This window comes from Neoarius graeffei, chromosome 21 (assembly GCF_027579695.1).
Source record: "Neoarius graeffei isolate fNeoGra1 chromosome 21, fNeoGra1.pri, whole genome shotgun sequence".
NCBI lineage: Eukaryota > Metazoa > Chordata > Actinopteri > Siluriformes > Ariidae > Neoarius > Neoarius graeffei.
Genome location: NC_083589.1, coordinates 3,351,091 through 3,375,619, shown reverse-complemented (window position 1 = coordinate 3,375,619; position 24,529 = coordinate 3,351,091). Strand labels below are relative to the sequence as shown.

Genomic DNA, 24,529 nt, shown 5'->3' with positions numbered 1-24,529 from the left:
GCATACATTTTTTTAATGGCCAGTTAATTGTCCAAATCAATGGAGCAGTTTTAAGTTTTTGTGCTTGATCCATTCCTAAGACTGAACAGAATCACCTCAAGTGACCAAAACAGTTCGAAACAAAGAGTAAGGTAATGTTTTTCACACATTCCAACACAGTTCTAAACCTGCTTTTTACAACATCTTCATTTATCTGTTACAATCATGACATACAGACTACAGAGACATTATTGTAGCTGAACTTGTACTGAATACAAAAAAGTCATATGACTTTGAAAATACTGCTAGGATTTGCTGTAATTGACAACAAAATCAGAGCATCCCAAAATCATTACAGTGCTAGAAAATACCCTCAGACCCCAGAGCGTTAACTCTCTCTCTCTCTCTCTCTCTCTCTCTATCTATCTATCTCTCTCTCTCTCTCTGTTTGTCACAGTACAGAAAACTAGGGATCACACAAAGGGCAAAAAGGAGGGAATGATTTCATTGATTCATGCTTTCTATTTGAATTATTGCCTCCATCATTTATTAATCCATTTATACATGCAGGGAAGGTTCACAAGTAGTTTTTCATATTCACCTTGTGTCCTCTGTCCCTCCCCTAAAGAAGCGAAGGAAAAAGTCATCAAAGTATTGTGAACTGAATATAGTGAAATGCTGAGAAATAAAACAGTGACATAGTTAGTTATTCCACAGACTACGACTATCTCTGTCTCTGTCCACTACAAATACATTATTTTGGGACAGTCCTCAGAGTGTGTGTGTGGGGGGGTTATTATTAACACTCTGTTGTAGGGTTCCACATGGAAGCTTTAAGGTTCATCTGGAGGGATAAACCGAAGAAGACTGAAGGGTAGTTTAGTGAAGATTATCCAGTGCACTTATGAAAAACATACAGTTGACTAAAATAGTTCAGTATCCAAACAATGGATGGTAGTGGCTAAAAAATACTGTAAATGTGCAGTTTGGAGGAAATATTGAGTAGATTAATGCTTAGGACACAACGTTTATTGTCCATTCCCCATGTTACACATATCTTTAAAGGTCCAGTGGTCTTTAAGGTCCAATAATGTGCCTTAAATATATTCAAATATATTTATGTATAATAACTGTACAGTGTAAAATGTCCTCAAACCTAAAGTGAGGAATCCAGACAGAGTCAGTGAGAATGCATTATCAGTGCCAGTAGGGCTTGCTATAGCTTTACTCACTGGGGAGACCAGTATGCCAAAAGTCCTCACAATAACTGGGTCCTCATAATGACTGGACAGTGTCAAATGTCCTCATAATGACTGGACAGTGTCAAAAGTCCTCACAATAACTGGGTCCTCATAATGATTGGACAGTGTCAAAAGTCCTCATAATGAGTGGACAGTGTCAAATGTCCTCATAATGATTGGACAGTGTCATAAGTCCTCACAATAACTGGGTCCTCATAATGACTGGACAGTGTCAAATGTCCTCATAATGATTGGACAGTGTCATAAGTCCTCACAATAACTGGGTCCTCATAATGATTGGACAGTGTCATAAGTCCTCACAATAACTGGGTCCTCATAATGACTGGACAGTGTCAAATGTCCTCATAATGATTGGACAGTGTCATAAGTCCTCACAATAACTGGGTCCTCATAATGATTGGACAGTGTCAAATGTCCTCACAATAACTGGGCCCTCATAATGACTGGACAGTGTCAAATGTCCTCATAATGATTGGATAGTGTCAAATGTCCTCATAATGACTGGACAGTGTCAAATGTCCTCACAATAACTGGGCCCTCATAATGACTGGACAGTGTTAAATGTCCTCATAATGATTGGACAGTGTCAAATGTCCTCATAATGACTGGACAGTGTTAAATGTCCTCATAATGATTGGACAGTGTCAAAAGTCCTCACAATAACTGGGTCCTCATAATGACTGGACAGTGTCAAATGTCCTCACAATAACTGGTTCCTCATAATGACTGGACAGTGTCAAATGTCCTCATAATGATTGGATAGTGTCAAAAGTCCTTACAATAACTGGGTCCTCATAATGATTGGACAGTCTCAAATGTCCTCACAATAACTGGGTCCTCATAATGATCAGACAGTGTCAAATGTCCTCACAATAACTGGGTCCTCATAATGACTGGGCAGTGTCAAATGTCCTCATAATGACTGGACAATGTCAAAAGTTCTTACAATAACTGGGTCCTCATAATGACTGGACAGTGTCAAACGTCACCATGCTCCCCTAAGTAATTTTTTACAGCTTTTATTTGAAAAACTAAAAGAGCAACAATTTCCTTCTTGCTGTTGAAGCTAAGGTTAAAGTGTGTGTGTGTGTGTGTGTGTGTGTGTGTGTGTGTGTGTGTGTGTGTGTGTGTGTGTTACTCACCCAGCTCTTCTTCTTCTTTTTCTTGTCATCAGGGTCTTTGTTGTTTAAGCTGCTGTGACTCACTGCACTGTTAATGCTCGACACACTTTCCGAGGAGTGTTGACGCCGAACTAACACACACACACACACTCAATTCTTATGTAGAACTGCTGCTGTGACAATGTTATCTTAATCAGCTTTGTGTGTGTGTGTGTGGTGTGTGTGTGCGCGTGTGTGTGTGTGTGTATGTGTGCGCGTGTGTGTGTGCGCGTGTGTGTGTGTGTGCATACCTTTGTGTAGATGCTCAGGTCCATTCAGAGCCACCTGTATGGCAGTTTGTGCATCTGTGTTTTGAGCCTTTAAAGCTTCAATCGTCTCTCTCAACTCTGCCAACTCCGATTCCTACATACACACACACACACGCACGCACACACACACACACACACACACACACACACACACACACACAGACAAATTTAGCCAACATTTTCAACACATTTATACATTAATACAAATCTTGTCATTTCATTACACTCTAATATATTGGAAGCTGTGTGTGTGTGTGTGTGTGTGTGTGTGTGTGTGTGTGTGTGTGTGTGTGTGTGTGTGTGTTACCTTTTGCTCTGCTGTCATGGTGAGACTCTGTAATCGACATGTCATGTTCGTCAAACTCTTCTCAAATGCTGCAACCAGGTGAGCCTACACACACACACACACACACACACACACACACACACACTTCCGTTAAAGTTAAATCATTAGTAACAGAGTCACAGAAGCCTTAACGAGAGAAATAAGCGTTCTGATTGGCTCCTTGGTGCCTCACTCACGTTGGCTGCTAGCTGAGACGTCAAGGTCGCGACTTTTTCCTGAGAAGCGTCCAGCTCCCGGCGCAGCTTTCTGATTTGCTGTAAAAACAGGAAGACTCGTCATAGGGATATAATAACACAGTGCTGAACTTCATCACGGAGTGAAGAGAGTTAAAGAGAATTAAACATAGTTAATAACAACGAGCTCATGCTCTTCGTTACAGACCAGTTTATAAACTTTAACCGAGTCAGAACAGACTCAATTACCGCACTTTAATTTAATGAGAAATACATTACAGACTAGAGGTGGATTAATAATTATACGTAGTTATGGCACATGGTTTTGTCATTCTGAATATTTTGAATAAGTGCATGAGAATTTTTGTATTTCTCATCACAAACAATGGTGCTTTAAATAATTAGTAAACTTAATTAATAAATGAGCAAACAAACACACATTTGTACCCAGGGAACAGGCAAAAAACAGCAAACTAACTACAAGTGCAAGTAAGACGGAAATAAACTAATAATTATAATAATAGATTAGCATTTATTTGATACAGTTTTGTTTTATTCTTTATTATTTAATAATTATTAAGCTAAGATGAGAATCACACAAATATCAGTGCACTTATTCGAGATATTCTAAAAAATACTTCCAATTACTGTACAGTGGTGCTTGAAAGTTTGTGAACCCTTCAGAATTTTCAATATTTCTGCATAAATATGACCTAAAACATCATCAGATTTTCACACAAGTCCTAAAAGTAGATAAAGAGAACCCAGTTAAACAAATGAGACAAAAATATTATACTTGGTCACTTATTTATTGAGGAAAATGATCCAATATTACATATTTGTGAGTGGCAAAAGTATGTGAACCTTTGCTTTCAGTATCTGGTGTGACCCCCTTGTGCAGCAATAACTGCAACTAAACGTTTGCGGTAACTGTTGATCAGTCCTGCACACCGGCTTGGAGGAATTTTAGCCCATTCCTCTGTACAGAACAGCTTCAACTCTGGGATGTTGGTGGGTTTCCTCACATGAACTGCTCGCTTCAGGTCCTTCCACAACATCTCCATTGGATTAAGGTCAGGACTTTAACTTGTCCATTCCAAAACATTAACTTTATTCTTCTTTAACCATTCTTTGGTAGAACGACTTGTGTGCTTAGGGTCGTTGTCTTGCTGCATGACCCACCTTCTCTTGAGAATCAGTTCATGGACAGATGTCCTGACATTTTCCTTTAGAATTCGCTGGTATAATTCAGAATTCATTGTTCCATCAATGATGGCAAGCCGTCCTGGTCCAGATGCAGCAAAACAGGTCCAAACCATGATACTACCACCACCATGTTTCACAGATGGGATAAGGTTCTTATGCTGGAATGCAGTGGTTTCCTTTCTCCAAACATAACGCTTCTCATTTAAACCAAAAAGTTCTATTCTGGTCTCAACCGTCCACAAAACATTTTTCCCATAGCCTCCTGGCTTGTCCATGTGATCTTTAGCAAACTGCAGACGAGCAGCAATGTTCTTTTGGAGAGCAGTGGCTTCCTCCTTGCAACCCTGCCATGAACACCATTGTTGTTCAGTGTTCTCCTGATGGTGGACTCATGAACATTAACATTAGCCAATGTGAGAGAGGCCTTCAGTTGATTAGAAGTTACCCTGGGGTCCTTTGTGACCTCGCCGACTATTACACGCCTTGCTCTTGGAGTGATCTTTGTTGGTCGACCACTCCTGGGGAGGGTAACAATGGTCTTGAATTTCCTCCATTTGTACACAAGCTGTCTGACTGTGGATTGGTGGAGTCCAAACTCTTTAGAGATGGTTTTGTAACCTTTTCCAGCCTGATGAGCATCAACAATGCTTTTTCTGAGATCCTCAGAAATCTCCTTTGTTCGTGCCATGATACACTTCCACAAACATGTGTTGTGAAGATCAGACTTTGATAGATCCCTGTTCTTTAAATAAAACAGGGTGCCCACTCACACCTGATTGTCATCCCATTGATTGAAAACACCTGACTCTAATTTCACCTTCAAATTAACTGCTAATCCTAGAAGTTCACATACTTTTGCCACTCACAGATATGTAATATTGGATCATTTTCCTCAGTAAATAAGTCACCAAGTATAATATTTTTGTCTCATTTGTTTAACTGGGTTCTCTTTATCTACTTTTAGGACTTGTGTGAAAATCTGATGATGTCTTAGGTCATATTTATGCAGAAATATAGAAAATTATAAAGGGTTCACAAACTTTCAAGCACCACTGTATATATGTAAATATAATTATTAATCCATGTCAGAAATTCACATTATTATTATTATTGCTTAATTTTTTTATTTAGTATAAAAAATAATAATAATAATAGTTGAGTTTTGGCCTTTTACAGAAGCAGCTTTATGATACTGATCAGACAGACTCAAAACACCGAAAAGGAAACTCACTGTACCTCAGAATGAGCTTTTTCCTCCGTCTGTAGGGGAGAAAAAGAGAATTAATGATCAAAAAATATATATGTTAATGAGTTATTCCCTCTTCCCAGCAACGTTTATATTAATGACCCGACACACAGCAAACATGAGCACAGAAGCCTCTGATTTCACCTCAGACAGGAAGAGAATCAGTGAAAAGGCCCCGAGTCGAGGCAAAGCACAAATAAATCAGACACGCAGGGCCCTGAAGTCTGAGTGCACTACCAGGAAGTGTCCTTACTTCATCAGTTAGCACACTATAAACTTTATTTATTTTACCTTATTAATCTTATTACAATTACACAAAATGTCCATTCTGATGGCTTTATATATCAATCCATAATGTTTATATACAGTACATTAATTAGAAAAGCATCTTTATCAGGTTTAGTGATGAAAAAACTGATGAAAAAGGAAAGTTCTTGGTAGTGAGCTGTAGAAGTGAAGCCATTCCACCCGTTAGTGCCGGATCTTTAATCTGCAGCTGGACAGTTAGGGTTATTATTATTATTATTATTATTATTATTCACTGAAACACAGAGAGACGCGTGTCCCAACACACCGCCTTTACCTTTTCCATGTAGGCGTACACCTGTAAGTGAGAGAGTGTGTGTGTTTACACTGTACAGGCACCAGTGAGGTGCCAAAATTAATAAGCAACACAAATTCAAACGCTTTCAGGAATTTCAGTGTCTGTGTTTGTTTGTTTTTTCCCTTAAACGATGAAAAAAAGTAAGAGCGAGCGATCCAGCAGAAACGAAATGCTGTTACAGTCGGAGAAAATACCAGCAACAAAAACTCACGAGTTTAAAGAGAAGAGTTCAGGAAAAGAGAAGAAAAGAAAGATGGAGAGTTTCATTGAAAGAAGAAATCATAGAACAAAGTAACATCAGAAAGATTAAAGAATCAAATTAACAAGTAAAGAAGCAAATAGCCAAAGAAAGAAAGAAAGAAAAAAATGAAATGAGAGAAAGAATAAAAAGCAAGCAAGGATGAGAAATTGAAGAAAAAAGAGATTTATTAGAAGAAATTACAGAGTAAAGAAAGAAAAAAGAAACAAACTAACGGCCAAATACCTAGAATACAACTACGAAAGAATAAACCAAAGCAAGACAAAAAACAAACAGAAAATAATAAATCAGGTAACGATAAAGATAAAGCTTTGTATTTAAGGTGTGGCCGCTCTCAGACGCTAATGAAACCTTGCAAAAATAAAAAAAATCAAAAACATTTTACAGTCTACTTAAATCTAATTCTTACTGCGAGTTTCTAATCAGATATTATTTCTGAGTTTAAAGACAGGTTTAAAGACACAACTCACCGCTGAGTACAGAGACGATGTGCTGGACACCAGCGACAGGGATGATCCATGAACTGCAGAAAAACAACAAACAAACAAACAAACAGGGCTGGGTTTCCCAAAAGCCTCTTAATGCTAAGAGCATCTTAACTAGGACAGAGAGAGAGAGAGTGTTCATTATGATGCTCGCTCTACCATTTAACGAAGATCTTTGTGCTGCGATGCTTTTGGGAAACAGGCCAGTTCATTCAATTTAAAGTGCATATCACGGGTAAATTCAGGAGTAAGATCAATGTAATTCTCCTATTTTATATTAAACTTTGGTCAAATATCTGTCACATTCTGCATTCTCTGCAATTTTTTTTACCTTGCGCAATACCAGAAAAATTCAGTTGAAATCGAGCCATTTGAGGCGAATTGGTCCGCCTCTGAAAAAACTTGGCATTTGGATTTCCTGGCAAACACTGATTTTCGTGACGTCGCGTGCGGGACGTCTCCCTCTGAATCCTACATCAGCGCTGGTTTGTTTACAAGAAAACGACCTGGTGGTTTTCTGCAAATTTCTTCAACGTTATCGCGTAATTATTAAAATGGTTAACAGATGTATCGTAGGAGGGTGTAGCAACACCAATCTTGATGGGATTAGTACTCATCATTTCCCAAAAGACCGGACAATGAGAGAGAAATGGGAGCGCTTGGTCTACACAGGCTGTGCACTGAAACCGTGCAAAGCTCGCGCAGCCTGCTGGCGCTTCCGCAGGTGACGTCACAAACCTGGCTCCAGACTCCCTTGGGATTTTTCCAGACGCATTTTGTTATTTTATTTTTTTTCTGCTGTAGACAGATGGCCTTGTGCAAAATTACCCTTCTGGATGAGTGTGTAAAGGGACATGCTTTCATATAAAACAAAACCCGAAATCGGTCCAGAATATGCCCTTTAAACTGTACATAAGTTTGAGAGTGAGATAGAGTGCAATACCAATGATAGCCAGCAGAGGGATCAGTGCTACAGGACATCCACTCAGCCCTGATGCACACTCACGAAGTCATCAAGGAGCAGTAATAATCATAATAATCATCTCTCTCTCTCTCACACACACACACACACACACACACACACACACCTTCGTCAGTGCTGTCACGGAATGATCCTGAACGACTGATGGCACGCGGTCGCTCCTCCAGTGACGTGTTACTGCCACATAACACTCGCCCATCTCCATACAGATCAAAGGCCTCCTGATCCGGAATACTGTTCGACCGAGTCATAGCACCGGTGGGGCTCACTGGAATACACACACACACACACACACACACACACACACACACTGTAATACTTACATATATGTGTAAAAATCTAAACTTGAGCAGATGATCATTGGTTCTTGATGTGTTAGTATTTGGCCACCTCAACTTTTGCAGAAATTATACATGTTAAAAAGCAGGTCATGAATCTCAGCACTGATCAACACAGAATGTTAGCACAAGTTTCATCATTATTAGCATTGCAACTTGGCATGGTAGCTGTTGTAAAGGAACCATAATATCTTAATTACATGAAGTGAAGTGGTTATTCAGAGCGGGTTAGGGTTTAATGCAACACAACTCTACTGCTGCTGTGATGCTTTTTATTGTTTCACCCACTAAATCAGGCTAATTATCACGTAATGCTAACGAATAACAGAAACATAATATATAGATTTAGGCACTGCCTAAAAGCGGAGCTCCTATCTGTTTCTGGGTTGTAGAATTTTCTTATATCATAGCCAGTCTCTTTTGTTTTATTTCTTTACTGGCTAGCACTGGCCACTAGGCGGTGTGTATGACTGGTAATTACTAACACTGGCCACTAGGCGGTGTCTATGACTGGTAATTACTAGCACTGGCCACTAGGCGGTGTGTATGACTGGTAATTACTAACACTGATCACTAGGCGGTGTATATGACTGGTAATTACTAAGACTGGCCACTAGGCGGTGTGTATGACTGGTAATTACTAACACTGGCCACTAGGCGGCGTGTATGAGTGGTAATTACTAACACTGGCCACTAGGCGGTGTGTATGACTGGTAATTACTAACACTGGTCACTAGGCGGTGTATATGACTGGTAATTACTAACACTGGCCACTAGGCGGTGTGTATGACTGGTAATTACTAACACTGGCCACTAGGCGGTGTGTATGACTGGTAATTACTAACACTGACCACTAGGCAGTGTGTGTATGACTGGTAATTACTAACACTGACCACTAGGCGGTGTGTGAGTGGTAATTACTAACACTGACCACTAGGTGGTGTGTATGACTGGTAATTACTAACACTGGCCACTAGGCGGTGTGTATGACTGGCAATTACTAACACTGGCCACTAGGCGGTGTGTGAGTGGTAATTACTAACACTGACCACTAGGCGGTGTGTATGACTGGTAATTACTAACACTGGCCACTAGGCGGTGTGTATGACTGGTAATTACTAACACTGACCACTAGGCGGTGTGTATGACTGGTAATTACTAACACTGACCACTAGGCGGTGTGTATGACTGGTAATTACTAACACTGACCACTAGGCGGTGTGTATGACTGGTAATTACTAACACTGGCCACTAGGCGGTGTGTATGAGTGGTAATTACTAACACTGACCACTAGGCGGTGTGTATGACTGGTAATTACTAACACTGGCCACTAGGCGGTGTGTATGAGTGGTAATTACTAACACTGGCCACTGGGCGGTGTGTATGACTGGTAATTACTAACACTGGCCACTAGGCGGTGTGTATGAGTGGTAATTACTAACACTGACCACTAGGCGGTGTGTATGACTGGTGGTACACGTACACGGACAAACCACAAAAAATCGACTTGATGGGTTTACCATTTTTTCTTAGGTATGGTGCTCCGCTGGGAGCTCCGCTATGATGGTATATGAATAACGAACTCACGTAGGTTGCTGTAGTGGTATTTCCCGGTTGGGGGGGAGAGGGGACTCCCCGTGTCCTGCAGTCCTCCCGTGGAATGGGAACGAAGCCATTCTTTACCTTCTTCCTGAGACATCTGTCTGGACGAAGGAGGATGTCTGATAGCGGAGTAGATCGATAAGAACACGTTAATGTCTCTGTTATTGCTGCATCAGTATTGTTATTATTGACACATGCACATACCACCTGTCTTAATTCCAGTAAGTCTTTATAGGTTAGGATTAGTTTCTGACATCGAACTGCTTAAGAATTAATAAATAATAATTAAAAAATGCTAATGTTGTCAGTGAAAAACAAACCAAAATAATGATATTAGTACCTTAATCCCTTTTTGGGAAGTGTGTTTCTGTCAAGAGTCATGCTGTTAAAGCAGAAGGAAAACAACAGCGTTATCATGGTGTTCATGTAGTTTAATTGTAATTTGTCCATCTGTTAGTGTATCTACGGTAGACATGCTACTCTAGCAGTTACAGGAACGGTACAGTTACAGGGCGTCATGGTACCATGGTACCGTCAACGTTGAAAATCTCCTCATGGCGTTATCAGAAAATCAGCGTTATTGTAACAACAATGATGCAAAACAAAAGCTACTTACAAAGTAAATCCAGGATACAGTACAACATACGATTAAATTGAAAAGGTTAAACGTTACATTAAAGCTTTTTCTCCGACACCAAATTGCACTAGTCCTCCAACACACCTGCTTCAGTTCTCGTTATGTTTTAATAATACTGTATATTACACTCTCTGGTTGAGGGCGTAAACCCAGCAATAGCATTTGTACCCTGAAAGGTATAATTTGGGGTGGCACGGTGCTGTAGTGGTTAGCGCTGTCGCCTCACAGCAAGAAAGTTCTGGGTTCGAGCCCTGTGGCCGGCGAGGGCCTTTCTGTGCGGAGTTTGTATGTTCTCCCTGTGTCCGTGTGGGTTTCCTCCGGGTGCTCCGGTTTCCCCCACAGTCCAAAGACATGCAGGTTAGGCTAACTGGTGGCTCTAAATTGACCGTAGGTGTAATTGTGGATGGTTGTTTGCCTCTATGTGTCAGCCCTGCGATGGTTTGGCGACTTGTCCAGGGTGTACAGTACGCCGCCTCTCACCCATAGTCAGTTGGGATAAGCTCCAGCTTGCCCATGACCCTACACAGGATAAGTGGTTATGGATAGATGGAAGGTATAATTTGGACTTTTGTACCATGTTGCTAGGGTGGTACTATCACGGGTGTACCTTTAGTATATATCTTTAAAATTATTTAAGGACCATAATTGGACATTGAAGAGCACTGATGTACTATAAAAGCTATCTAATGCACTTTCCCAGGTAACAAGATTCACATTAGTGTTACACAAGACATACACTTAATGGTGCCATCCCACCAACAAGGAAAAGTCCAGTCTGATACCTTTATGTCTGAGAATGTGTAGTTTAAGAAAAAATATCTCGACACATGACCTCTTGTCTGCCATTTTGTCACAGTCCGGTCCAGTCCATCCATGCCTTAGATTGTGGGACTTCCATGTCGGCTCCAGGACAGGGATTCAGTTCTGCCTTGCTGAAGGCCATTCCCACATTCCCACCTGCTCCCACTCCTCTCCCATCACCCAGGGCTTTTTAAGAACTGTTTGGAGCCACTCCATTTGCCAGACTGTCTCTTGTAGACTTTCCTCGCCTCGCTACAGCTCATTGGTATTGTGTCTTCTTGATTCCCCCTGCCTGAAGTTTTCCTTGTTTTTTGTCAAGTTTTTCTGCCGAGTTTTTTGTCCCTGCTTTCGCCTGCCTGTTCTTTTGAATTGTGTCTTTTGTTACCTCTTCCTGGGTTTCCCTTGTCCCTGTGTTCATCAGTTTTTGTGAAGATTTTTCTGTCCTGTTTTTTGTCCCTGATCGTGTCTACCTGCTCCTCTGTGTTTTTGACCTCCTGGCCTGTTTTTTTGTCTACCGATCTTTGCCCTACTGCACTTTTTTGCCTTTCTGCCATCTATTTCATTAATGAAGTTTTCTCGTTACACTGCCTGTTTTCTGAATCTGCTCTTGGGTCCTCACTTCACCTCAGCTCACCACTCCTGACACATTTTCCCTCCCATACAACAATCTTCATTCCATGCCATGTCATTCCTGTTTGGCAGGAGGTTGTCTGGAGTCCGCTGGCAATATACGTAATAGGAATCTTTCTCTTCAGGCTTCAGTATCCAGCCTCTTTTAGATGATCACTAATCCATGGAGTGTGTTGTTGATGCACATGCATCTCGCCTCGGGTTCTGGCAGATCACTATCGCTGGCTTCGGCTCATATGGCTAAGAGACAATGCCATCTGATGCTGTCACCAGACCCGTAGTCATCGAGGTTATAATCTATGATCCTGATCTTCAAAACTGACTCGATCTACCACTTTATCATGCAATAGTGATAAGTGTCCTGTTTTTGGCTCTGTTCTTAGCATGCGTTCCTTCACATTATCTTCAGTGGGAAGACGCCTGTCCAATTTATTAATTTGGGCAAATGGAACCCTGCTAACACCATCTTTAAAGTAAGATCTGGGTTCATCTGAATCTCCATCAAACCACCATCCAATGCCTGGCCTTTGTTGTTCTTCCTTCAGTAGCTTCTATTATAAGAAGACACAACACTTTGGTCAGGTGGGCTAGTCTTACCACCACCACCACAAGAGGACCACTTTCTTCAAGGTCTTCCTGTTGATCCAGAGATTCCTCCATCACAGTTTGTTGCAACACAATGACTTGCTGGACTACATACAGTATGTACAAGGCACAGGTGGGTGGGTGGAGTGATCTTTAGTTCAAGGTCCTACATTTTCATCAAAGTATTTCCCATAATTTTATCCACAGAAACTTGCAACTGACCACTTGAGCTCAAGCCAACAGTTGCAGCTTGGTGGTCCTGGGATTTGAACTCATCATATTCTGATCAGGGTGGCACGGTGGTGTAGTGGTTAGCGCTGTCGCCTCACAACAAGACGGTCCTGGGTTCGAGCCCAGTGGCCGACAAATGTGGAGTCTGCATGGGTTTCCTCTGGGTTTCCCCCACAGTCCAAAGGCATGCAGGTTAGGCTCTAGATTGACCGTAGGTGTGAATGGTTGTTTGTGTCTATGTGTTAGCCCTGCGATGACCTGGCAACTTGTTCAAGTAGTACCCTGCCTCTCGCCCATAGTTAGCTGGGATAGGCTCCAGCTTGCCTGCGACCCTGTAGAACAGGATAAACGGCTACAGATAATGGATGGATGGAGGGATCTTCTGATCGGTGGCCACCTTACCCACTGAGTATGTGCATGTATCTTCACATTTTCTCCCATTTGGTCATATCCACCCATTAGCTAGCTCTCCTAAATACACAGCAGCTACCAAGGAGGGAGGGTAAATGCATGCTCCCTCTGAAACTCATTAAGATACTGCATCTCTTTGTACCACTGCTCATACTACGCCCAGCACAGCTGAAATCTCAGAATAAATGCTATCAACCCTCTTCTGCATACACATCTCAGATGGTTGGCTAGTGTCACTCTAATTGACAGGGGTGCCATCCCTCCCACCCAAAATCATGGCCAACCACAATCTCTTGGACTCCTGGCCACAGACTCGCCTGACTGTCTTCAACAGTGCGTGTCAATATTATTTGCAGGGACTTATGCATTCTAAAACATCAATACACCATCACCTTTAACACACTCAAATTAACAAGATTAATTGGATCAATCATTTTCGAGAAAAAAGAAGCAAAACACTAACGCATCCTCAGATGCACAATAACACACTACCACTCTCTATCACACACACACACACACACACAATTATACACAAACAAGCTTATAAGTGAATTAGGTGTGTTAAAGTGAGAAAAAAATTTCAACAAGTATACCGACACACCACATACTTACCCTTGGGATAGTGTGGATTTGAGCCTTGGTGCATGCTGATGATGTGGCGTAGGAAGTTCGATGGATTCTGAGCTGGTGTGCAGGCTGGTGTGTGAGCTGGTATGTAAGCTGGTGTGTGAGCTGGTGTGAATGCTGCTCAGCGTCTCTTTGCTGCCTGCAGATGAGCTGCTGAGGAAGGGACGGGCATTAGAGAGAGAGTCGGGCGTTCTGTTGCCTCCACTTCCCGGGGAGTCAAGCGGGGAAGCAAAGGGAGCGGACTTAGTGGAGTCGGGAGAGCTTGGCTTACTGCTGCTGCACTTACTGCCGAATAACCTAAACAAGACAGAGAGAGAGAGAGAGAGAGAGATCAAAGACAGATCTAAATGGTGTATTAGATGGCATAAGATCAAGATGGCATAAGATCATAAGATGGCATAGGCTGGGAAAAAGAAAAGCAAGGTCGGGAGTTGAGGCCAATTATAAACTCGAGTGATATAGCTGAGGTTGAGGAACTATCAGAACCAGAATTCAGAGACCCTGCTGACATTTCTACATCAGGGGTTTTTGAGTGTTTTCTAGAATGGTACGGTTCATATACAAGTTTAAAAATGTTCCAGGTTAGGTCAAACCTTATAATGTAAATATATGAAGCACTAAACAGATACAGTCTCATTGCCTTACATGTAACATTTGTATATGTATGTCCACCACCAGGGGGCAGACTTCACCATTAATAAAACCAGAGTCTCGCCTGAGAAAGATGGGTAGACGGATAAAATAGGGACAGAGAGAAACTCCAAGGATGTGACAGACATAATAAATGCCTCTATCCATCACTTGATCTGCTGAATTTCTCACTGTTTCTCCCACGCAGGCCCAAGCAAAATGTCACCATGATTCAGCACTCTGTCTCTCACAATCTGTCCTGCCAAGTCTGTCCCTGTCACTCCGATTCTCGCTCAAGCACAATTTTTCATCCTATTCGGAGATGACTCCGTGTTTTCCAACCCTTGCCTTTTTTCGGGTTTAAAGGCACTAAACGTTGCCAAAATTCAGGACAGATCCCTCATACAAGGCAAAAGAAAAGGCATCTCTCTCTCTCTCTCTCTCTCTTACCTGCGGAAAGTGGGCGAGGCAATGTCGGGGTATTTGGATCCAGGCTGTCGGAGTCCTGATTGGCTGGATGTTGGGCTGGATTTGGGTGATGTGCTCAGTGCTGCCCCCTCCTGCTCAGACACTGAAACCTTCTCTTTATCGGTCTGATTTATTGTAACTGGACTTGACCTCCCTGACTCCGTCTTCCCTCCATCCTTCCTTTTTGAAACGCCACTTACTGTTCCAGTTCCAGCTCCTGCAGGTCCAGGACCTGCCCCACCCCCAGCCACGACCCCACCCCCTTTCACTGTGGAAGAGTCGATGGACCGGTAGGATTTAGCCGGCCGTGGAAGAGAGCGATATTGAAGGGGCATCTTAGACCCACCAATGCCCAGAAGGACCCCATCATCATGGTGACGGTACCCATCCAGGCTTGTTTTCCTGGCCCCACCCACCACACATGTGGTCCCACCCACTTTCCCAGCTGATTTGGCTGATAAAGTCTTGGGTGCTGCTAGCTCTGTAGCTGCTGGGATTTTCTTGAATCCAAAGGAGCCGGTGGTGGGTGAAGGACGGGTGATGCTAGACTTTTTACCCTCATCACCACTGCTTTTGCCCACATCTGATGGAGAGCGTTGCATGCTGGGAGACTTACAGGGAGCCTTGACCTTCTCTGAGGCCTTGGCGTCATCCGTTTTACCTGCTGAAGGAGAAAGTAATTATCGTTATGACAAAGCAGACAACAAATAATGTGCTCTTTATTGCCAATCAGGGACACATCCATTTGTTTCAACTCAAAGACTCGCCCACCTGTCTCACTCAAAGACACGCCCACCTGTCTAACTCAAAGAGACGCTTGTCTGTCTAAATTTAAAAAAAACAAAACAAAACATCATTTTACCTGGTGTTTTGAGGTTCGGGTTGCTGTTTTTATTCCGTGGTGAGGTGATACCTGCTTGGGCACTCATGCCCCGCCTCCACGAGCCTGTCTGAGACACGGGAAGCCCCGCCCCTTCCATTTGAGAGGAGGAATCTAAGACGTTCTCAATTTGTTCATCAACCTTTTTCAAATCTTCAGCTGCACACCAGCTACTGCTATTCTGGTTACACTGCTGCTTGGACTACACACACACACACACACACACACACACACACACACACACACACAGAATAAGGATACACGCTTGACAGATGGTGCATCTTCTCTCAGCAGCCAAGACAAGACCAGCACTCTGTTATAACCTGCAATGCACACACACGCACCTTTTGCAGTGTGTGTGTGTGTGTGTGTGTGTGTGTGTGTGTATACCTTGCTCCTATGTGATGAATTCAGTGTGTGCACATCATCAGGTCCAACATCAAGAGAGTCACTCAGACCACTGCTGACCGAGCTACTGTCATCATAACTACACACACACACACACACACACAAGAGAGAAAGAGAGAGAGGATGAGAGTTTAAAAATAAGATGCATGGAGGGTCATTCTGATTGGCTGGTCGCCTTGTGACTTACTGGTGTCAGCCAATCAGAGCACACCTGACTCACGATGATGTTCTCACATGATGTTTTTACTTTTTCATGTTCCTTGAATAAATGTATTAAATGTTATGGACATTTCATCATGTTTTTGAAATGCATCATGGGTAATGCGTCTCTACTAGCTGAGCAGCATGAGAGTGCTCACTTGTAGCAATGATTTCTATAAACTTCCAGAAATTGCTCCACAGGAAAATAAAACCTCTTCTTCTAGACTCTTTTAAGTGAATCATCCGAATCAATTCACAAGCACAACTCAAACAACTCAAACGTTCTCATTTTTATCTACGTAGCGCAACACACACGATCCGGATCACCCGAATTCCTGGATGTTCTCGGCATGATGCAGCCTCTGCTGGATTTCTGCTGCTCTGATCTCTGAGTCAAACGAATCAAAATTCGCTTCAAGATTCAAACCACTGAAGTGAATCATCATGTGCACCATCTGTTCATTTAGTTCCTGCCAAAAATAAATCTCTCACATGGATATCGTTTGAATATTTGTTTTAATTAGCTCATCTGCTGTGCTTGAACATGTGTCCCTCTTCCCACAACGCACTGTTATATATCTGTATATAAATAAACATATAAACATCTGATATCATGTATGGTATACTACCTTATGACTGAAAAAAAAAAAAGCACCAGAATCATTAACAGTGAATGCCTGAACATCCTTGCACATGTTTCAAACGCTTTTTTCCCCCCTTTTAACAGAAGAGAACATCACGTCCACGGAGAAGAGCGCCGTGCTCACTGAGCCGTGGCGGAACGTCCTCATGCAAAATTCAACACAGAGAAAGCAGCACAGGGAACAATCAGCAAACCTCAAGATGTCAGAAATGAAGCATATTTGGGTCCATTTATAACATACACATCGCTGTAATCCACCTGTTACTCTCCACAAAGTATTGGCACCCTCCTACCCTAATGCAGCAGTATAACAGGACCAGCATTGTGTACCGACTGTGTGGATTTATTTTGCTCCAAACACAAAGGGGTTTTTTTTTTTTTTTTGCTTTTCCCCCCCAGTCGGGATGATTCAGTTGAAAACAGAAATAAGTAATCAGTGTGTCATGTCATTAAAACTCATCTTCGGATCTGCTTTGGAGAAAGAAATTGAAGAAAATAAGCACATCAGCAGAACAATTATCCCTAATTGAGGGCAATTAAAAAAAAAAAAAAGCTGGCAGATATTTGGAACCTACCGTATGAGTCCACTATTTGTTCCACTGGACCCTGATTTTCTCCCAGATGCACCCCAGAATAACACTCATGGACGTGTGGGGCAATAATCAGTTATTTACAATACAATATACCGTACTGTCGCACTTCCTTGGAAAATGACACGTCTGTTATTTTCTGTTCATCTCTGGGTCTCAGTCCGTGCTCTTTATTGAAAGAGGGATCACAATGCCGTGATGTCTCGTAAACTGTCTTAAAGATGGACTGAGATGGGCAGCATACGGTACATCACGAGCGTCCATGAGACGAGATCGGATCAGAAATACTTTAATGATAATCCAGAGGGGAAACTGACTGATGGAATAAAGCATCAGTGGGGAAAATGAAGTGAGGAGAAATAAAACCTTCAGTGAAAAATAATTACTTTGTAATAACTCTGTAAACTGTTCCCTGACTTTCATCCGTGATTTTTTTTATTTTATTTTATTTTTTTACAGGCTGATGTCTGATGCACAGGATTATGGGATTTTATAAGAAACGTAGGACAGATAAGGATCATCAGCGAGACGAAGGCAGAATTTTGTGGGGTCATGACATGATACACTGTGTCATCATGTTGGGATGTCACCATGACAACCATTAGACATTGCAATTTAGGCAAGACCATGATATTTATATCTTTGTTGTTGCATTACTACGCAAAATGTACGTTTCAGTTACAATTATACAAATGTTACTCTGGTTAATACAACTATACGCACTCACCGGCCACTTTGTTGATTCTAAGATCCCTGTTCTTGGCTGCAGGAGTGGAACCCAGTGTGTTCTTCTCTTTCTGTTGCATGCTGAGATGCTTTTCTGCTCACCGCGGTTGTATAGAGTGATTATATGAGTTACTACGGTATATCCTTCCTGGACAAAAAAAAAGCTCGAACCAATCTGACCCTGTCTTATCAGCAAGGCGTTTTTTACACCCACAGAACTGTCGCTCACTCACTTGATGTTTTTTGTTTTCCGCACCATTCTGTGTAAACTCTCGAGACTATACAGTATGCAAAAGGCAGTATGTAGTTTGTCTGAAACCTCAGAAGGAATTTAATAGTAGTCTAACGCTACCTGGATGATCTACAACATCCATAGTATGCAAATGTACCACACTATCCCATAATTCCACTGGAGCCTCCAAATAACCAAAGAAGAAAAATTCCCCTGGAAAAATAGAAAGAAAATGGCTGTCCAAAGTGAAGCCAGTTGTCGCAGTGGTACACAAATGTATCAGGAAATTATTTTAACATTTCTGCCACTGCAAAGATCTTTTGTTTTTGTTTTTTTTATTTCGCAGCATACGTGGGTATATGTCATCTGTGAACATCTGGGTCAGAGGACAGGGAGATAATAATTGGCAGTGGAGTACGCCCAAATTGTGTACTAGATACCGTACGTAACCACTGTGACATGTTACGATGTTAATGTTTGTCTAATTCTAGCTGAAAGGTAACAGTAGTAACGGCGGTCTCAATCTAGCGACAGCTTTTAAGATAAATTGATGAACGCTAGGTTTAGAATATTTTTAGCCAATGCAAACTGTACCTCCATTATTGAATTACCATTAAAATCGTTTCACTAACACGATTAATGCTAGCTAGTGAGCCGTTTATGCTAGCTGGCTGGTGTGGTTCCATTAGCAGGCGACATGTAACACTGGAAGTGACTTTTTTGCTCTACCTGAAAAACGCCATCCCATAATGCTCTTGACTTAAAATTATACAATATGGTGGTCAAACGTGATAACAGGTTCACCAGTTACTGCGATATTAAAACGCTATGTCCTTCAGTTCAAATGAGACACTAGATGTAGAACAATACAAAGAATTTATTTTCCGATAATAATTCTAATCTTCTGTTTAATCTCAGCTTAGTTTCACTAAAAAAAAAAAAAAAGCATTATACACATTTAGAGTTTATTTTTTTTAGCTGTAGGTAACAACGTGATAACGCTGGTTAATCCTGACTCAGAGTCTGACTCACCTTTCTGCAGTGTGAATATCTGTGAGCGTTTAATCGGCCTGGCTGTATCGTTTGATCTTTCTGTCGCTCGCAGTGAGGAGAGAAGGAAAGAGTGAAGGAGGAGGAGGAGGAGGAAGTGCAGCTCAGCAGCTGAGAAAGCAATGACGCAGTATGAGTCCACCATCCTCTCCTCCTCCCATCTCTTCACCCCCACCACCATCATCATCATCATCCTCATCCTCCACCCATCTGTCTGAGCTGCACCCCTCCATTTTCACTCCATCACAAGCAATCTGTCTCAAACCAGTCGAGCTACATGGGTCCACATCCAATCACAGGTGAAAGCTCATTTAAATTATAAAAATTTAGATTTTTTTTTGTATAAAACTTTACACAGATCAATAAATAGTGCAACTTGAGTTAAATATTTTTTATGCCGGCAACAGAAAAATGTTTGGCCTATCGTCAAGAGATGGTGAGTTCAGATCCCAGCCATCTGTGGCTCTCTGGGTGGGAGGGACAATCACAGCGACACTAGCCAATCCTGGGCACCTGTGAGCTCATGTATGAGGAAGAGGGCAGATAGCACATTCCCTTGAGTGTTACGCTCCATACAAGCAGCATTTCAGAAACATGCGAGCTGTTATATGATAGAGGAGCGCTGGCTGGTGGGTGGGGCCTGGAAGAACCAAACGAGGGTAGAAAATTAGATGCAAAATAAACTTTCAAACTAATTTTTTTTTTATTCTTGTATTGTTATGAACACCGACTTCAGCTTTTTGTTAAAGTTGTTTATTTTCAGCATGAAAGTAATCAGGAATCAATCGTTAAATTTGATGTCGTTAATATCATCCAACAGTTTAAATTAATTCTGTTTTTCATTATTGATTTCTGACGTTTTATAATATGAATGATTACTTGTTCTTGTGAAAATATGGGTAGTCATACGGTAGGAGATTATACAAAAAAAAAAAAATCCAACATTTTCAAATAATATTACTCGAATGTCTTTTTTTTTTTAAATAAAATATAAGGCATTTTAATACAGGGCTAGCAATGATCTGTCTGGAAACTACTAATGGATTTGGACCATGACTTTTTTTTTTTTATTATCAATGGTTTTATTAAACTTTAACATTTGAGACACAGCCAGGGATCAGCAGAGAAATCAATTTTATTTATAAGGTCCTTCTGCATGATTTGATTGTGTTGTGGTGAAGCCACTGCTGTACGTATGTGAGTTAACAGCTGTTCTTTACCCTGTAATTTGATTCTGCGTCAAGTTCCACGAGGATAATTTTATCATATTTTGATGTCACATGCTCACACGCCAATAATGTAGTCGCTTTATTGATTTTTTTTTTTTTTTGCTTGTTTGGGTCTTAAAGTTCTCCAAACATGTAAGATGAGAGGAAAAGAAAGAAAGAAAAAAAGAAAGAAAGAAAGAAAGAAAGAAAGAAAGAAAGAAAGAAAGAAAGAAAGAAAGAAAGAACTGACTTTTTCTAGTCGTGTACACACCCTGTCTGAAAATATCCACTGTGTGGGATGTGTGAGCTCCTCGCTACTGAGAACTGGGTGCCATTTGTTTTTCACGATACACTGCTCTTCTGTCGTTAAAGCAACAGCACTAACTCGGCTGCACCCAATGTTGAGTGTGAAAAATTCTGCTTGATTAGTTTTGCACTGAAGATTTGAAAAATAATGTAGTGGGGGGAAAAAAAAAACCAACCCAAAACCTCAAAGTCTCACATTCTGCCCTTGTCTCTAAAAGCGAGGGATGTTATTTATTCATTTCTTTCGCGCCACTGTTAATCCCAGCGTCCCCTGAGCAATCTCATCACTTATAAATGAAATGATTTATTTATAGACGGTGTATTTATAGCGCTTTGATGCCCTTCACTGTCTCACTTACAGACACAGACAGCACCCTCTAGTGGGACAGTCTCTCGAGCTGACCAATCAGGAGCCACAATATCATAATGTCAGTATTTTAATTGGCCAAGATTTGTTTTGGAAATGAAAAGAAGAAGAGAAAATGAAACTTTGTTTTTAACTTTGTGTTGTTTTACAACTTGGAGAGATTTTTAACTCGGCTAAAGTTAAGGCCTCGTATCGCCGGAATCACTTCATGGTAGACGATTTTAGGCTTTCTGGGGATCAACCGGCATGCGTTCCGGGCCCTTCCGTTGGAAGAAGTGAAAGCCGGGGACCTACCTTGACAACCCGGAAGGGCGTGGCTTCCATCCCTGGTAAGTTTCATCTCATCTCATCTCATTATCTCTAGCCGCTTTATCCTGTTCTACAGGGTCGCAGGCGAGCTGGAGCCTATCCCAGCTGACTACGGGCGAAAGGCGGGGTACACCCTGGACAAGTCGCCAGGTCATCACAGGGCTGACACATAGACACAGACAACCATTCACACTCACATTCACACCTACGCTCAATTTAGAGTCACCAGTTAACCTAACCTGCATGTCTTTGGACTGTGGGGGAAACCGGAGCACCCGGAGGAAACCCACGCGGACACGGGGAGAACATGCAAACTCCACACAGAAAGGCCCTCGCCGGCCACGGGGCTCGAACCCGGACCTTCTTGCTGTGAGGCGACAGCGCTAACCACTATACCACCGTGCCGCCCTGGTAAGTTTCATCATGTTGAAAATTGCCATGGGTCAAACACCGGATGAATTCATCCGTCACAGGCATCCTGGAGGCATACATGAGGCTTACATGGGCTACCGGGGATTACCGTAGCATTCCATCGCAACCGTCAAGCTCGAAATCTTCACAGAACAACTGCAGCCGTGAAAACCGTACACACTGCCATCATTTCCGCAAGGCCGTACATCGCTGTCGGCATTAGTCTTACTGGCGTCTTCCGTCACTACTCTCGTGGACGCCGTGGCTTCATTTGCATATTTACTCCACCCAAATTTATGTGACGGATCACCTCGAAAATCTGCCCGAACGGCCACGGTAGCCCCAGCCACGGTTCTCACGCCGTGACCTTAGCATAAACATTCTATCCTCACTAGTCTTGCTCTAAACACTACTAATAACCAAACTATCTATTCTAGATAACTATCTGCGCGCTTAAAGAACATATTTTGCTCTTATTTTCACAATTTTACATTCTCTGTAAAAAAAAAAAAAAAAGAGTTCTCTCCAAACAAACATTTTATTTCAGATCAAACTCCTCCCCTCATTCGGAAGAGACATTAGTCAGTGAGACAGAGATGCACAGATCTGTTTTTCATGCACAAATCCATCATTAATCCAACACCCAGCTGTCACCAACACACGGCTGAGGCTTTGATGTGTCTGACAGATTGTCCTTCATCTGTTCCATTCATCTTCCTCCAATTTCATTGTTTTTTCCTGCGCCACCAAATTCAACCCAGACTCACTGCAGGCATGTGGCAATAACTGGTTATACAATCAGCTAACATTAGACAATACAAGTCGAGATGAGATGCAACAAAGCGTGAATGATTTAATTCAGCTGCTTCTACGTTATATAACGGTAGCTCTGGTTATATCTTGTAGGCTGCAATCTCATTCTACTGAAGTGAAACTTGAATTAAATGATTTCCTTACACTGTGACACTTACAATAATAATTCCTCATCTCATCTCATTATCTGTAGCCACTTTATCCTGTTCTACAGGGTCGCAGGCAAGCTGGAGCCTATCCCAGCTGACTACGGGCGAAAGGCGGGGTACACCCTGGACAAGTCGCCAGGTCATCACAGGGCTGACACATAGACACAGACAACCATTCACACTCACATTCACACCTACGCTCAATTTAGAGTCACCAGTTAACCTAACCTGCATGTCTTTGGACTGTGGGGGAAACCGGAGCACCCGGAGGAAACCCATGCGGACACGGGGAGAACATGCAAACTCCACACAGAAAGGCCCTCGCCGGCCACGGGGCTCGAACCCAGGACCTTCTTGCTGTGAGGCGACAGCACTAACCACTACACCACCATGCCACCCATCATCTACATCTATTACATAAAATTATTTAATTGCTCTAACAAAGTCCTGACCTAAACCGTTTATGATGATTGTCACCGCAGTTACAGTAAAAGAAGCCTGATTCATAACTGTGATGAAATAAATTAATGAATTAGTAAAGAATAATTAAATAAATTAATAAGGCCAATAAATTACTGGGCGGCACGGTGGTGTAGTGGTTAGCGCTGTCGCCTCACAGCAAGAGGGTCCGGGTTCGAGCCCCGTGGCCGGCGAGGGCCTTTCTGTGCGGAGTTTGCATGTTCTCCCCGTGTCCGCGTGGGTTTCCTCCGGGTGCTCCGGTTTCCCCCACAGTCCAAAGGCATGCAGGTTAGGTTAACTGGTGACTCTAAATTGAGCGTAGGTGTGAATGTGAGTGTGAATGGTTGTCTGTGTCTATGTGTCAGCCCTGTGATGACCTGGCGACTTGTCCAGGGTGTACCCCGCCTTTCGCCCGTAGTCAGCTGGGATAGGCTCCAGCTCGCCTGCGACCCTGTAGAACAGGATAAAGCGGCTACAGATAATGAGATGAGAATGAGAATAAATTACTGTACCAAACACAAAAACAGATGTTAAGTACATTTATTGTTAAAAAAAAGCTTAAAAGTTGCCTTCATTAATTAACTAAATTTAATTTACTTCAATAAAATATTTACATAACTACCGTAAAATACCAAATAATAGCCGAGTTCCAATTAACCGCCGAGTTCCCTTTAACGGCCGGGTGTACGCGTGTGTTGTGACAAATAAAGGCCGGTTCCGAATACTCGCCGGGGTCTAAAAAAAAAAAGCGTCCGAACGTTCTATCTAGAATCTTGAGGCCCAGCACTTTTCTGGTTTTCTGGTGTTTAAACGATTTTGCATTGCATAGTTTTCTACCGAAACAA

At 42.1% G+C, this 24,529-nt stretch overlaps 1 protein-coding gene across 7 annotated transcripts in view; it reads right to left on the bottom strand.

Moving 5' to 3' along the window:
• Window positions 1-24,529, bottom strand: part of nav3 (neuron navigator 3) — a 203,970-nt gene that overhangs the window by 38,120 nt on the left and 141,321 nt on the right. The window contains exons 13-27 of one of the 7 annotated variants that reach the window (XM_060903775.1): window positions 16,203-16,299; window positions 15,795-16,014; window positions 14,915-15,596; window positions 13,820-14,131; window positions 10,253-10,294; window positions 9,898-10,031; window positions 8,078-8,239; window positions 6,975-7,027; window positions 6,225-6,245; window positions 5,632-5,655; window positions 3,193-3,270; window positions 2,978-3,061; window positions 2,653-2,764; window positions 2,384-2,493; window positions 581-601 (exon numbers count right to left, since the gene is read on the bottom strand). In XM_060903775.1, the coding sequence (XP_060759758.1) occupies window positions 581-601; window positions 2,384-2,493; window positions 2,653-2,764; window positions 2,978-3,061; window positions 3,193-3,270; window positions 5,632-5,655; window positions 6,225-6,245; window positions 6,975-7,027; window positions 8,078-8,239; window positions 9,898-10,031; window positions 10,253-10,294; window positions 13,820-14,131; window positions 14,915-15,596; window positions 15,795-16,014; window positions 16,203-16,299 (2,152 nt within the window). The remainder of the gene's footprint in view (window positions 1-580; window positions 602-2,383; window positions 2,494-2,652; window positions 2,765-2,977; window positions 3,062-3,192; window positions 3,271-5,631; window positions 5,656-6,224; window positions 6,246-6,974; window positions 7,028-8,077; window positions 8,240-9,897; window positions 10,032-10,252; window positions 10,295-13,819; window positions 14,132-14,914; window positions 15,597-15,794; window positions 16,015-16,202; window positions 16,300-24,529) is intronic. The other 6 variants (XM_060903776.1, XM_060903777.1, XM_060903778.1 and 3 more) reach the window with 6 other exon arrangements.